The following is a 16,976-nucleotide window of genomic DNA, read 5'->3' as shown; positions in this document are numbered from 1 at the left end:
GGTCGATATGCGGACGCTGAGGAGTGAAGCATTCTGGGATACGGACCCAAATTTGCTGCGATGCTTTGGTGAAGATTTACTCAAGACTAAAACACTCTACAAAAATGAAGGTATTGTTGCCTAGAAACAACACGGGTATAGTTATATAATATCTGTATATACTTACTTAAACCGGGTATTTCAATTGGCTACGCGTTTATATTTTGGTTGTGGTGTCCCCGAACCCAAATGTTGCTAATGTTAGCTGGCTAGCTAGCTAACGTTACCAGTAAGGCTACTTCTTGGCTAACTAATCATTTGCACCAGGTAAAACCACCTGTTACAAACTAGCTCCCTTTATTGGGACAGGGGATATCGGTAGCAGACTTGAGTGGGGAAAATACAGCGATAAGAGGGACGTACCTGTATAGTGGAGTCGGGATTCGTACCCAGGCTGGGGGTGGTTATATGTTCTGTAGACCAGGGTTTCACCAACTCTATCCTGGAGCTTCCCCTCTGTGCACGTTTTGGGTTTGTACTACACAGCTGAGTCAAGCAACCAGCTCATTATCAAGCAACCAGCTCATTATCAAGCAACCAGCTCATTATCAAGCAACCAGCTCATTATCAAGTAACCAGCTCATTATCAAGCTTCCAGCTCATTATCACGTAACCAGCTCATTATCAAGCTTCCAGCTCATTATCAAGTAACCAGCTCATTATCAAGCTTCCAGCTCATTATCAAGCAACCAGCTCATTATCAAGCTTCCAGCTCATTATCAAGTAACCAGCTCATTATCAAGCTTCTAGCTCATTATCAAGTAACCAGCTCATTATCAAGCTTGCAGCTCATTATCAAGCTTGCAGCTCATTATCAAGCAACCAGCTCATGATCAAGCATAGATTTTTTTTGAACAAGCTGTGTCCAACAAGGGCAAAAACCAAAACGTGCACCCAGGGTGGTTCCAGTGACGGGCCTTGGGGAAACCCTGCTGTAGACTGCAGCTTTAAAGGGACCATCTGTAGAATCCCTGCTGTAGACTGCAGTGTTAAAGGGGAAGTCTGTAGAAACCCTGCTGTAGACTGCAATGTTAAAGGGAGCATCTGTAGAAACCCTGCTGTAGACTGCAGTGTTAAAGGGACCATCTGTAGAAACCCTGCTGTAGACTGCAGCGTTAAAGGGGAAGTCTGTAGAAACCCTGCTGTATACTGCAGTGTTAAAGGGGAAGTCTGTAGAAACCCTGCTGTAGACTGCAGTGTTAAAGGGACCATCTGTAGAATCCCTGCTGTAGACTGCAGCATTAAAGGGGAAGTCTGTAGAAACCCTGCTGTAGACTGCAGTGTTAAAGGGACCATCTGTAGAAACCCTGCTGTAGACTGCAGCGTTAAAGGGGAAGTCTGTAGAAACCCAGCTGTAGACTGCAGTGTTAAAGGGGAAGTCTGTAGAAACCCTGCTGTAGACTGCAGTGTTAAAGGGGCCATCTGTAGAAACCCTGCTGTAGACTGCAGCGTTAAAGGGGAAGTCTGTAGAAACCCTGCTGTAGACTGCAGCGTTAAAGGGGAAGTCTGTAGAAACCCTGCTGTAGACTGCAGCGTTAAAGGGGAAGTCTGTAGAAACCCTGCTGTAGACTGCAGTGTTAAAGGGACCATCTGTAGAATCCCTGCTGTAGACTGCAGCATTAAAGGGGAAGTCTGTAGAAACCCTGCTGTAGACTGCAGTGTTAAAGGGACCATCTGTAGAAACCCTGCTGTAGACTGCAGCGTTAAAGGGGAAGTCTGTAGAAACCCAGCTGTAGACTGCAGTGTTAAAGGGGAAGTCTGTAGAAACCCTGCTGTAGACTGCAGTGTTAAAGGGGCCATCTGTAGAAACCCTGCTGTAGACTGCAGCGTTAAAGGGGAAGTCTGTAGAAACCCTGCTGTAGACTGCAGCGTTAAAGGGGAAGTCTGTAGAAACCCTGCTGTAGACTGCAGCGTTAAAGGGGAAGTCTGTAGAAACCCTGCTGTAGACTGCAGTGTTAAAGGGACCATCTGTAGAAACCCTGCTGTAGACTGCAGCGTTAAAGGGGAAGTCTGTAGAAACCCTGCTGTAGACTGCAGTGTTAAAGGGACCATCTGTAGAATCCCTGCTGTAGACTGCAGCATTAAAGGGGAAGTCTGTAGAAACCCTGCTGTAGACTGCAGTGTTAAAGGGACCATCTGTAGAAACCCTGCTGTAGACTGCAGCATTAAAGGGGAAGTCTGTAGAAACCCTGCTGTAGACTGCAGTGTTAAAGGGGAAGTCTGTAGAAACCCTGCTGTAGACTGCAGTGTTAAAGGGGCCATCTGTAGAAACCCTGCTGTAGACTGCAGCGTTAAAGGGGAAGTCTGTAGAAACCCTGCTGTAGACTGCAGCGTTAAAGGGGAAGTCTGTAGAAACCCTGCTGTAGACTGCAGTGTTAAAGGGGAAGTCTGTAGAAACCCTGCTGTAGACTGCAGTGTTAAAGGGGAAGTCTGTAGAAACCCTGCTGTAGACTGCAGTGTTAAAGGGACCATCTGTAGAAACCCTGCTGTAGACTGCAGCGTTAAAGGGGAAGTCTGTAGAAACCCTGCTGTAGACTGCAGTGTTAAAGGGGAAGTCTGTAGAAACCCTGCTGTAGACTGCAGTGTTAAAGGGACCATCTGTAGAAACCCTGCTGTAGACTGCAGCGTTAAAGGGCAAGTCTGTAGAAACCCTGCTGTAGACTGCAATGTTAAAGGGGAAGTCTGTAGAAACCCTGCTGTAGACTGCAGCGTTAAAGGGACCATCTGTAGAATCCCTGCTGTAGACTGCAGCATTAAAGGGGAAGTCTGTAGAAACCCTGCTGTAGACTGCAGTGTTAAAGGGGAAGTCTGTAGAAACCCTGCTGTAGACTGCAGTGTTAAAGGGGAAGTCTGTAGTTGTTACATCCAATTTGGATTAATAAATTCATGATATGTACTCATTCATTCTTGAATAAAATAACTTATTAATGCCTCATGAGTTTAGCTCAACTGTCGTACTCCATCAGAACCCACAATATAAGCTTGTTTTACCCTAATGTTTTGAAATTAACACTATAGCCTCAAAACATGTTGATATCATGGATGGTCAGTTCTTGCATCCAAAGCTCAGTCTATGAATTTGAGAGTGATTACATTTCTCCATCCCCGTCCCTCAGCTTTTTACTGAAACAGGCGGGGAGAATGCTCCGTTGTTTCTACTGATGATAAGTTCTTTAACCTTACCCACTAGACCAAATTATTCCTTCTCTCTCTCTCCCGCTCCCTCTCGGTCTGTCTCTCTCTCTGTCTCTCTCTCTCTCTGTCTCTCTCCCTCTCTCTCTGTCTCTCTCTCTCTCTGTCTCTCACTCTCTCTCTGTCTCTCTATCTCTCTATCTCTCTCTCTGTCTCTCTCTGTCTCTCTCTCTTTCTGTCTCTCTCCCTCTCTCTCTCTCCCTCTCTCTCTCTCCCCCTCCCTCTCTCTCTCTCTCTCTGCAGCGTGTTTTCACCCTCACAGACAGAGCTTGGTTGGGTTCCTGTCTCCAGTACAAATGGCAGAAGACCCTGGGGAACTACATCGCTGTCGCAGGGTGAGTTGTTAAAACTCCTGGTCCAGGGCGTTTAGTGGAGGTCTTCACCATACATGTTATTATGGTGTAAAACTCCTGGTCCAGGGCGTTTAGTGGAGGTCTTCAGCATACATGTTATCATGGTGTAAAACTCCTGGTCCAGGGCGTTTAGTGGAGGTCTTCAACATACATGTCATTATGGTGTAAAACTCCTGGTCCAGGGCGTTTAGTGGAGGTCTTCACCATACATGTTATTATGGTGTAAAACTCCTGGTCCAGGGCGTTTAGTGGAGGTCTTCAACATACATGTTATTATGGTGTAAAACTCCTGGTCCAGGGCGTTTAGTGGAGGTCTTCACCATACATGTTATTATGGTGTAAAACTCCTGGTCCAGGGCGTTTAGTGGAGGTCTTCACCATACATGTTATTATGGTGTAAAACTCCTGGTCCAGGGCGTTTAGTGGAGGTCTTCAGCATACATGTTATTATGGTGTAAAACTCCTGGTCCAGGGCGTTTAGTGGAGGTCTTCACCATACATGTTATTATGGTGTAAAACTCCTGGTCCAGGGCGTTTAGTGGAGGTCTTCACCATACATGTTATTATGGTGTAAAACTCCTGGTCCAGGGCGTTTAGTGGAGGTCTTCAGCATACATGTTGTTATGGTGTAAAACTCCTGGTCCAGGGCGTTTAGTGGAGGTCTTCAACATACATGTTATTATGGTGTAAAACTCCTGGTCCAGGGCGTTTAGTGGAGGTCTTCACCATACATGTTATTATGGTGTAAAACTCCTGGTCCAGGGCGTTTAGTGGAGGTCTTCAATATACATGTTATTATGGTGTAAAACTCCTGGTCCAGGGCGTTTAGTGGAGGTCTTCACCATACATGTTATTATGGTGTAAAACTCCTGGTCCAGGGCGTTTAGTGGAGGTCTTCAACATACATGTTATTATGGTGTAAAACTCCTGGTCCAGGGCGTTTAGTGGAGGTCTTCACCATACATGTTATTATGGTGTAAAACTCCTGGTCCAGGGCGTTTAGTGGAGGTCTTCACCATACATGTTATTATGGTGTAAAACTCCTGGTCCAGGGCGTTTAGTGGAGGTCTTCAACATACATGTTATTATGGTGTAAAACTCCTGGTCCAGGGCGTTTAGTGGAGGTCTTCACCATACATGTTATTATGGTGTAAAACTCCTGGTCCAGGGCGTTTAGTGGAGGTCTTCAACATACATGTTATTATGGTGTAAAACTCCTGGTCCAGGGCGTTTAGTGGAGGTCTTCACCATACATGTTATTATGGTGTAAAACTCCTGGTCCAGGGCGTTTAGTGGAGGTCTTCAATATACATGTTATTATGGTGTAAAACTCCTGGTCCAGGGCGTTTAGTGGAGGTCTTCTACATACATGTCATTATGGTGTAAAACTCCTGGTCCAGGGCGTTTAGTGGAGGTCTTCAACATACATGTTACTATGGTGTAAAACTCCTGGTCCAGGGCGTTTAGTGGAGGTCTTCAACATACATGTTACTATGGTGTAAAACTCCTGGTCCAGGGCGTTTAGTGGAGGTCTTCAACATACGTGTTATTATGGTGTAAAACTCCTGGTCCAGGGCGTTTAGTGGAGGTCTTCAACATACATGTTATTATGGTGTAAAACTCCTGGTCCAGGGCGTTTAGTGGAGGTCTTCAGCATACATGTCGTTATGGTGTAAAACTCCTGGTCCAGGGCGTTTAGTGGAGGTCTTCAGCATACATGTTATTATGGTGTAAAACTCCTGGTCCAGGGCGTTTAGTGCAGGTCTTCAATATACATGTTATTATGGTGTAAAACTCCTGGTCCAGGGCGTTTAGTGGAGGTCTTCAGCATACATGTTATTATGGTGTAAAACTCCTGGTCCAGGGCGTTTAGTGGAGGTCTTCAGCATACATGTTATTATGGTGTAAAACTCCTGGTCCAGGGTGTTTAGTGGAGGTCTTCAGCATACATGTTATTAGGGTGTAAAACTCCTGGTCCAGGGCGTTTAGTGGAGGTCTTCAGCATACATGTTATTATGGTGTAAAACTCCTGGTCCAGGGCGTTTAGTGGAGGTCTTCACCATACATGTTATTATGGTGTAAAACTCCTGGTCCAGGGCGTTTAGTGGAGGTCTTCAACATACATGTTATTATGGTGTAAAACTCCTGGTCCAGGGCGTTTAGTGGAGGTCTTCACCATACATGTTATTATGGTGTAAAACTCCTGGTCCAGGGCGTTTAGTGGAGGTCTTCACCATACATGTTATTATGGTGTAAAACTCCTGGTCCAGGGCGTTTAGTGGAGGTCTTCACCATACATGTTATTATGGTGTAAAACTCCTGGTCCAGGGCGTTTAGTGGTCTTCAACATACATGTTATTATGGTGTTTTATGGTGTAAAAGTCTCTCAGAGAGAGGGAGGGAGGGAGGGAGAGAGGGAGGGAGGGAGAAAGGGAGAGGGAGGGAGGGAGAAAGGGAGAGAGAGGGAGGGAGAAAGGGAGAGAGAGGGAGGGAGAAAGGGAGAGGGAGGGAGAGAGGGAGGGAGAAAGGGAGAGGGAGGGAGAGAGAGGGAGAGGGAGGGAGAGAGGAGGGAGAAAGGGAGAGAGAGGGAGAGGGAGGGGGAGAGGGAGGGAGGGAGGGAGGGAGAAAGGGAGAGGGAGGGAGAGAGGGAGGGAGGGAGGGAGGGAGAAAGGGAGAGGGAGGGAGAGAGGGGGAGAGGGAGGGAGAAAGGGAGAGGGAGGGAGAGAGGGGGAGAGGGAGGGAGAGAGGGAGGGAGAAAGGGAGAGGGAGGGAGAGAGGGAGGGAGAAAGGGAGGGGGAGAGGGAGGGAGAGGGAGGGAGAAAGGGAGAGGGAGGGAGAAAGGGAGAGGGAGGGAGAGAGGGGGAGAGGGAGGGAGAAAGGGAGAGGGAGGGAGAGAGGGAGAGAGGGAGGGAGAAAGGGAGGGAGGGAGAAAGGGAGAGGGAGGGAGAGAGGGAGAGAGGGAGGGAGAAAGGGAGGGAGAGAGAGGGAGAGGGAGGGGGAGAGGGGAGGGAGGGAGGGAGAGGGAGGGAGAGAGGGGGAGGAGGGGAGAGGGAGGGAGAAAGGGAGAGAGGGAGAGAGGGAGGGAGAAAGGGAGAGGGAGGGAGAGAGGGGGAGAGGGAGGGAGGGAGAAAGGGAGAGGGAGGGAGAGAGGAGGGAGAGAGAGAGAGGGGGAGAGTACTGTTATGTACTATACTGTACTGTATGTACTATACTGTACTGTTATATACTGTACTGTTATGTACTATACTGTACTGTTATGTACTATACTGTACTGTTATGTACTGTACTGTTATGTACTATACTGTACTGTAGTGTTATGTACTATACTGTACTGTTATGTACTATACTGTACTGTTATGTACTATAATGTACTGTTATATACTGTACTGTTATGTACTATACTGTACTGTTATGTACTATACTGTACTGTTATGTACTGTACTGTTATATACTGTACTGTTATGTACTATACTGTACTGTAGTGTTATGTACTATACTGTACTGTTATGTACTATACTGTACTGTTATGTACTATAATGTACTGTTATATACTGTACTATACTGTACTGTTATGTACTATACTGTACTGTTATGTACTGTACTGTACTGTTATATACTGTACTGTTATGTACTATACTGTACTGTTATGTACTATACTGTACTGTTATGTACTGTACTGTTATATACTGTACTGTTATGTACTATACTGTACTGTAGTGTTATGTACTATACTGTACTGTTATGTACTATACTGTACTGTTATGTACTATAATGTACTGTTATATACTGTACTGTTATGTACTATACTGTACTGTTATGTACTATACTGTACTGTTATGTACTGTACTGTTATATACTGTACTGTTATGTACTATACTGTACTGTAGTGTTATGTACTATACTGTACTGTTATGTACTATACTGTACTGTTATGTACTATAATGTACTGTTATATACTGTACTGTTATGTACTATACTGTACTGTTATGTACTATACTGTACTGTTATGTACTGTACTGTACTGTTATATACTGTACTGTTATGTACTATACTGTACTGTACTGTTATGTACTGTACTGTACTGTTATGTACTATACTGTACTGTAGTGTTATGTACTATACTGTACTGTTATGTACTATACTGTACTGTTATGTACTATACTGTACTGTTATGTACTGTACTGTTATGTACTGTACTGTAGTGTTATGTACTATACTGTACTGTTATGTACTGTACTGTACTGTTATGTACTGTACTGTACTGCTATGTACTATACTGTACTGTTATGTACTGTACTGTTATGTACTATACTGTACTGTTATGTACTGTACTGTACTGTTATGTACTGTACTGTACTGCTATGTACTATACTGTACTGTTATGTACTGTACTGTACTGTTATGTACTATACTGTACTGTTATGTACTATACTGTACTGTTATGTACTGTACTATTATGTACTGTACTGTACTATTATGTACTATACTGTACTAGTTTAATTCTATACTATTTTACTGTGTTCTTTTCTAAAGATCTGACAGCTCAGTGAAGATATTTGACAGACATGGACAGAGGAAGAATGAACTAAATCTACCTGGGTGAGTTCAACATGCAGAAACACATCTATCTGGCCTGCTGGGACGATACTGACACATCTGGCCTGCTGGGACGATACTGACACATCTGGCCTGCTGGGACGATACTGACACATCTGACCTGCTGGGACGATACTGACACATCTGGCCTGCTACTAACACATCTGGCCTGCTGGGACGATACTGATACATCTGACCTGCTGGGACGATACTGACACATCTGACCTGCTACTAACACATCTGACCTGCTGGGACGATACTGACACATCTGACCTGCTGGGACGATACTGACACATCTGGCCTGCTACTAACACATCTGGCCTGCTGGGACGATACTGACACATCTGGCCTGCTACTAACACATCTGGCCTGCTGGGACGATACTGACACATCTGACCTGCTACTAACACATCTGACCTGCTGGGACGATACTGACACATCTGACCTGCTGGGACGATACTGACACATCTGGCCTGCTGGGACCATACTGACACATCTGACCTGCTGGGACGATACTGACACATCTGACCTGCTGGGACGATACTGACACATCTGGCCTGCTGGGACTATACTGAGACATCTGACCTGCTGGGACCATACTGAGACATCTGACCTGCTACTAACACATCTGACCTGCTGGGACGATACTGACACATCTGACCTGCTGGGACGATACTGACACATCTGACCTGCTGGGACGATACTGACACATCTGACCTGCTGGGACCATACTGATACATCTGACCTGCTGGGACCATACTGATACATCTGACCTGCTGGGACCATACTGATACATCTGACCTGCTGGGACGATACTGACACATCTGACCTGCTGGGACGATACTGACACATCTGGCCTGCTGGGACCATACTGACACATCTGGCCTGCTGGGACCATACTGATACATCTGACCTGCTGGGACGATACTGACACATCTGACCTGCTGGGACGATACTGACACATCTGACCTGCTGGGACGATACTGACACATCTGACCTGCTGGGACGATACTGACACATCTGACCTGCTGGGACGATACTGACACATCTGGCCTGCTGGGACCATACTGACACATCTGACCTGCTGGGATGATACTGACACATCTGACCTGCTGGGACGATACTGACACATCTGACCTGCTGGGACGATACTGACACATCTGACCTGCTGGGACGATACTGACACATCTGGCCTGCTGGGACCATACTGACACATCTGACCTGCTGGGATGATACTGACACATCTGACCTGCTGGGACGATACTGACACATCTGACCTGCTGGGATGATACTGACACATCTGACCTGCTGGGACCATACTGATACATCTGACCTGCTGGGACGATACTAACACATCTGACCTGCTGGGATGATACTGACACATCTGACCTGCTGGGACGATACTGACACATCTGGCCTGCTGGGACCATACTGACACATCTGACCTGCTGGGATGATACTGATACATCTGACCTGCTGGGACGATACTAACACATCTGACCTACTGGGATGATACTGACACATCTGACCTGCTGGGACGATACTGACACATCTGACCTGCTGGGACCATACTGACACATCTGACCTGCTGGGACCATACTGATACATCTGACCTGCTGGGACGATACTAACACATCTCCCTCCCTCCCCCTCTCTCCCCCTCTCTCTCTCTCTCTCTCTCTCTCCCTCCCTCTCTCTCTCTCTCTCTCTCTCTCTCTCTCTCTCTCTCTCTCTCTCTCTCTCTCTCTCTCTCTCTCCCCTCTCTCCCTCTCTCTCTGTCTCTCTCCCTTTCTCCCTCCCTCTCTCTCCCTTTCTCCCTCTCCCTCTCTCTCTGTCTCTCTCCCTTTCTCCCTCCCTCTCTCTCCCTTTCTCCCTCCCTCCCTCCCTCTCTCTCCCTTTCTCCCTCCCTCTCTCTCCCTTTCTCCCTCCCTCCCTCTCTCTCTCTCCCTCTCTCTCTCTCTCTGTCTCCCTCCCTCCCTCCCTCCCCCTCTCTCCCCCTCTCTCTCTCTCTCTCTCTCTCTCCCTCCCTCTCTCTCTCTCTCTCCCTCTCTATATCTGTCTCTCTCTCTGTCTCCCTCCCTCCCTCCCTCCCTCTCTCTCTCTCTCTCTCTCTCTCTCTCTCTCTCTCTCTCTCTCTCTCTCTCTCTCTCTCTCTCTCTATATCTGTCTCTCCCTCTCTGTCTCCCTCTCTGTCTCCCTCTCTCTTTCTCTCTGTCTCTACCCAGGCGTTGTGTAGGGATGGACTGGGATAAGGACGGAGACATCTTGGCAGTGATCTCTGACAAGTCCAGCTCCGTTTACCTCTGGGACGCTAACGTCAACAAGACCTCACAGATAGACAGCGGCATGAGGTGGGCTGGACTCACCCACCTCACACACCTCACACACCTCACCCACCTCACACACCTCACCCACCTCACACACCTCACCCACCTCACCCACCTCACACACCTCACCCACCTCACACACCTCACACACCTCACACACCTCAAACACCTCACACACCTCACCCACCTCACCCACCTCACCCACCTCACACACACACACACACACCTCACACACACACACCTCACCCACCTCACCCACCTCACACACACACACCCACCTCACACACCTCACCCACCTCACACACCTCACCCACCTCACACACACACACACACACCTCACCCACCTCACACACACACACACCTCACACACCTCTGTTTGCAGGCCATAACAATATTCCTTCCCGTCTGTGTTGGTTTCCATAGAGACCAGATGTCATTCATCCTGTGGTCGAAGGCTGGGCCCCTATTGGCTGTCGGGACCAACAAAGGAAACCTGCTGATCTACAACCAACAGACGTCACGCAAGATCCCTGTCCTGGGTAACAACACACACTGTCCTGGGTAACAACACACACTGTCCTGGGTAACAACACACTGTCCTGGGTAACAACACACTGTCCTGGGTAACAACAACACACTGTCCTGGGTAACAACACACACTGTCCTGGGTAACAACACACTGTCCTGGGTAACAATACACTGTCCTGGGTAACAACAACACACTGTCCTGGGTAACAACACACACTGTCCTGGGTAACAACAACACACTGTCCTGGGTAACAACACACCCTGTCCTGGGTAACAACAACACACTGTCCTGGGTAACAACACACACTGTCCTGGGTAACAACAACACACTGTCCTGGGTAACAACACACACTGTCCTGGGTAACAACACACTGTCCTGGGTAACAACACACACTGTCCTGGGTAACAACACACACTGTCCTGGGTAACAACACACACTGTCCTGGGTAACAACACACACTGTCCTGGGTAACAACACACCCTGTCCTGGGTAACAACACACTGTCCTGGGTAACAACACACTGTCCTGGGTAACAACACACTGTCCTGGGTAACAACACACACTGTCCTGGGTAACAACACACACTGTCCTGGGTAACAACACACCCTGTCCTGGGTAACAACAGACTGTCCTGGGTAACAACACACTGTCCTGGGTAACAACACACTGTCCTAGGTAACAACACACTGTCCTGGGTAACAACACACTGTCCTAGGTAACAACACACACTGTCCTGGGTAACAACACACTGTCCTGGGTAACAACACACATTGTCCTGGGTAACAACACACACTGTCCTGGGTAACAACACACTGTCCTGGGTAACAACACACATTGTCCTGGGTAACAACACACACTGTCCTGGGTAACAACACACACTGTCCTGGGTAACAACACACACTGTCCTGGGTAACAACACACTGTCCTGGGTAACAACACACTGTCCTGGGTAACAACACATTGTCCTGGGTAACAACACACACTGTCCTGGGTAACAACACACACTGTCCTGGGTAACAACACACACTGTCCTGGGTAACAACACACTGTCCTGGGTAACAACACACTGTCCTGGGTAACAACAACACACTGTCCTGGGTAACAACAACACACTGTCCTGGGTAACAACACACTGTCCTGGGTAACAACACACTGTCCTGGGTAACAACACACTGTCCTGGGTAACAACACACTGTCCTGGGTAACAACACACTGTCCTGGGTAACAACACACACTGTCCTGGGTAACAACACACTGTCCTGGGTAACAACACACTGTCCTGGGTAACAACACACTGTCCTGGGTAACAACACACTGTCCTGGGTAACAACACACTGTCCTGGGTAACAACACACTGTCCTGGGTAACAACACACTGTCCTGAGTAACAACACACTGTCCTGGGTAACTACACACTGTCCTGGGTAACAACACACTGTCCTGGGTAACAACACACTGTCCTGGGTAACAACACACTGTCCTGGGTAACACCACACTGTCCTGGGTAACAACACACTGTCCTGGGTAACAACAACACACTGTCCTGGGTAACAACAACACACTGTCCTGGGTAACAACAACACACTGTCCTGGGTAACAACACACACTGTCCTGGGTAACAACACACACTGTCCTGGGTAACAACACACCCTGTCCTGGGTAACAACACACCCTGTCCTGGGTAACAACACACCCTGTCCTGGGTAACAACACACCCTGTCCTGGGTAACAACACACCCTGTCCTGGGTAACAACAACACACTGTCCTGGGTAACAACAACACACTGTCCTGGGTAACAACACACTGTCCTGGGTAACAACACACTGTCCTAGGTAACAACACACACTGTCCTGGGTAACAACACACACTGTCCTGGGTAACAACACACACTGTCCTGGGTAACAACACACACTGTCCTGGGTAACAACACACTGTCCTGGGTAACAACACACTGTCCTGGGTAACAACACACTGTCCTGGGTAACAACACACTGTCCTGAGTAACAACACACACTGTCCTGGGTAACAACACACTGTCCTGGGTAACAACACACTGTCCTGGGTAACAACACACACTGTCCTGGGTAACAACACACTGTCCTGGGTAACAACACACACTGTCATGGATAACAACACACACTGTCCTGGGTAACAACACACACTGTCCTGGGTAACAACACACTGTCCTGGGTAACAACACACTGTCCTGGGTAACAACACACTGTCCTGGGTAACAACACCCTGTCCTGGGTAACAACACACTGTCCTGGGTAACAACACACTGTCCTGGGTAACAACACACTGTCCTGGGTAACAACACACACTGTCATGGATAACAACACACACTGTCCTGGGTAACAACACACACTGTCCTGGGTAACAACACACTGTCCTGGGTAACAACACACTGTCCTGGGTAACAACACACTGTCCTGGGTAACAACACACTGTCCTGGGTAACAACACACTGTCCTGGGTAACAACACACTGTCCTGGGTAACAATACACTGTCCTGGGTAACAACACACTGTCCTGGGTAACAACACAATGTCCTGGGTAACAACACACTGTCCTGGGTAACAACACACTGTCCTGGGTAACAACACAATGTCCTGGGTAACAACACAATGTCCTGGGTAACAACACACTGTCCTGGGTAACAACACACACTGTCCTGGGTAACAACACACACTGTCCTGGGTAACAACACACACTGTCCTGGGTAACAACACACACTGTCCTGGGTAACAACACACTGTCCTGGGTAACAACACACACTGTCCTGGGTAACAACACACACTGTCCTGGGTAACAACACACACTGTCCTGGGTAACAACACACACTGTCCTGGGTAACAACACACACTGTCCTGGGTAACAACACACTGTCCTGGGTAACAACACACACTGTCCTGGGTAACAACACACTGTCCTGGGTAACAACACACACTGTCCTGGGTAACAACACACACTGTCCTGGGTAACAACACACACTGTCCTGGGTAACAACACACACTGTCCTGGGTAACAACACACACTGTCCTGGGTAACAACACACACTGTCCTGGGTAACAACACACTGTCCTGGGTAACAACACACTGTCCTGGGTAACAACACACACTGTCCTGGGTAACAACACACTGTCCTGGGTAACAACACACACTGTCCTGGGTAACAACACACACTGTCCTGGGTAACAACACACACTGTCCTGGGTAACAACACACACTGTCCTGGGTAACAACACACTGTCCTGGGTAACAACACACTGTCCTGGGTAACAACACACTGTCCTGGGTAACAACACACTGTCCTGGGTAACAACACACTGTCCTGGGTAACAACACACACTGTCCTGGGTAACAACACACACTGTCCTGGGTAACAACACACCCTGTCCTGGGTAACAACACAATGTCCTGGGTAACAACACACTGTCCTGGGTAACAACACACTGTCCTGGGTAACAACACACCCTGTCCTGGGTAACAACAACACACTGTCCTGGGTAACAACACACTGTCCTGGGTAACAACACACACTGTCCTGGGTAACAACACACCCTGTCCTGGGTAACAACAACACACTGTCCTGGGTAACAACACACTGTCCTGGGTAACAACACACACTGTCCTGGGTAACAACACACACTGTCCTGGGTAACAACACACACTGTCCTGGGTAACAACACACCCTGTCCTGGGTAACAACAACACACTGTCCTGGGTAACAACACACCCTGTCCTGGGTAACAACACAGATCATTGTGTTTGGCTTTAAATTCTTACGTACTCTCTTTCTCTGTCACTCACACACACACACACACACACACACACACACACAGGAAAGCACACTAAGCGTATCACCTGTGGCTGCTGGAGTTCTCAGAACCTGTTGGCGCTGGGCAGCGAGGACTGCAGCGTAACCATTAGCAACCAGGAGGGAGACACCGTCCGACAGGTAACACCGTCATTGTAAATAATAATGTTAACTGACTTGCCTAGTTAAATATAAGCATAAATTAACACACCATCCTACAGTACTTCTCTATCAACCTTTCTCTCGTTCTCCCTCCCTTCATCTCTCTCCTCTCACCTTCCCCCTTTCTTTACCTCCCTCCCCCTCTCCCCCTCCCACCCCCTTCTCCCCCTCCCACCCCCTTCTCCCTCCCCCTCTCTCCCCATCCCTCCCCCTCTCTCCCCATCTCCCTCCGTCTCTCTCCTCTCACCTTCCCCCTGTCTTTACTTCCCTCCCTCCCCCTGTCTTTACCTCCCTCCCCCTCTCTCCCCATCCCTCCCCCTCTCTCCTCTCTCCATCCCTCCCCCTCTCTCCTCTCCCTCTCCCTCCATCTCTCTCCTCTCCCCTTCCCCCCGTCTTCACCTCCCTCCCTCTCTCCTCTCCCTCTCCCTCCCCCTCTCTCCCCATCTCCCTCCCCCTCTCCCCCTCCCTCCCCCCAGACGTCGGTGCGTTCTGACCCAGCTGATGTCCAGTTCTCTGTGATGAAGACAGACGAGAGGTCTTCCCCAGGAGAGAGCACAGTGAGTGTTGCTGTGCCAGTCTGTTACTGACTGTTCATGAAGCCTTACGGGCCACATAGAGCTGGGTTACATAGAGCTGGGTTACATAGAGCTGGGTAACATAGAGCTGGGTAACATAGAGCTGGGTATCATAGAGCTGGGTAACATAGAGCTGGGTAACATAGAGCTGGGTAACATAGAGCTGTGTAACATAGAGCTGGGTTACATAGAGCTGGGTTACATAGAGCTGGGTAACATAGAGCTGGGTAACATAGAGCTGGGTATCATAGAGCTGGGTATCATAGAGCTGGGTTACATAGAGCTGGGTAACATAGAGCTGGGCTACGTGGACAAGAATCCGTCATCAATCACCCACATTAATGACCACAACTCATTTAATTTCAAACTTCACATTTCTCTCGTAGTACCATACAGGTTAGTTATCGTAGTGAAAGTCCACGGTAAGTGGTCGGTTTGGTCGGTGTTGATCGTTTCTAGTTTATCCCATCCCAGCTCTACGGTATCAAATGAAGAGGTGAGATTCTGTCTTCTCGCTCTGTCTTCTCGCTCTGTCTTCTCGCTCTGTCTTCTCGCTCTGTCTTCTCGCTCTGTCTTCTCGCTCTGTCTTCTCGCTCTGTCTTCTCGCTCTGTCTTCTCTCTCCGTCTTCTCGCTCCGTCTTCTCGCTCCGTCTTCTCGGGTTCCATAGGGCTGGTATATAGTAGTGCACTATGTAGGGAATAGGGTTCTATTTGGGACATAACCCATACCACATACTGACCTCTGACCCCATCAGGTGAGCGTTGCCGTGGGGAAGAAGACCCTGTTCCTGTTTAACCTCAACGACCCCGAAAACCCCATAGAGCTGGCCTTCCAACAGCGCTACGGACACATCATCTCCTACCGCTGGTACACACACACACACACACACACACACACACACACACACACACACACACACACACACACACACACACACACATTTCTTTGGCTATTTCTGTTTGTAACTTGCCATTTTCTCACCTCCCCCTCCCCCCTCTCCCCTCCTCCTCCCTTCCCTCCCCCCCTCCTCCTCTGCCCCCCTCTCCTCCTCCGCCCCCCTCTCCCACTTCCTCATCCCCCCCCCCCCCTCTCCCCCCCTCCCTCTTCCTCCTCCCCTCACCCCTCCTCCCTCCTCTCCTCCTCCCCCTCCTCCCCTCCTCCCAGGTATGGTGATGGCTACATCCTGATCGGTTTCTCTCAGGGTTATTTTGTGGTGATCTCCACTCACATCAGAGAGATCGGTCAGGAGCTGTTCCAGGCTCACAACCATAAAGACAGTCTGACCAGCGTCGCCATTTCCTCTGCTCTCAACAAGGCTGCCTCCTGTGGGGACAACAGGTACCCACACACACTATACACACACACACACACACACACACACA

General features: G+C 48.6%; 1 protein-coding gene across 3 annotated transcripts in view; it reads left to right on the top strand.

Annotated features, from left to right (window-relative positions):
* LOC149974620 (WD repeat-containing protein 19-like) overlaps nucleotides 1-16,976 on the top strand; it is an 82,305-nt gene continuing 65,329 nt past the window's right edge. For all 3 annotated transcript variants that reach the window (XM_090209753.1, XM_090209752.1, XM_090209754.1), the window contains exons 1-9: nucleotides 1-110; nucleotides 3,475-3,566; nucleotides 8,118-8,183; nucleotides 10,406-10,531; nucleotides 10,931-11,046; nucleotides 14,882-14,997; nucleotides 15,495-15,575; nucleotides 16,349-16,461; nucleotides 16,759-16,932. In XM_090209753.1, the coding sequence (XP_090065879.1) occupies nucleotides 105-110; nucleotides 3,475-3,566; nucleotides 8,118-8,183; nucleotides 10,406-10,531; nucleotides 10,931-11,046; nucleotides 14,882-14,997; nucleotides 15,495-15,575; nucleotides 16,349-16,461; nucleotides 16,759-16,932 (890 nt within the window). In that variant the 5' untranslated portion in view covers nucleotides 1-104. The remainder of the gene's footprint in view (nucleotides 111-3,474; nucleotides 3,567-8,117; nucleotides 8,184-10,405; nucleotides 10,532-10,930; nucleotides 11,047-14,881; nucleotides 14,998-15,494; nucleotides 15,576-16,348; nucleotides 16,462-16,758; nucleotides 16,933-16,976) is intronic.

This window comes from Oncorhynchus mykiss, chromosome 19, assembly GCF_057628025.1.
Source record: "Oncorhynchus mykiss isolate SJ-2025 chromosome 19, ASM5762802v1, whole genome shotgun sequence".
NCBI lineage: Eukaryota > Metazoa > Chordata > Actinopteri > Salmoniformes > Salmonidae > Oncorhynchus > Oncorhynchus mykiss.
This window is presented reverse-complemented; position numbering and strand designations above follow the sequence as displayed.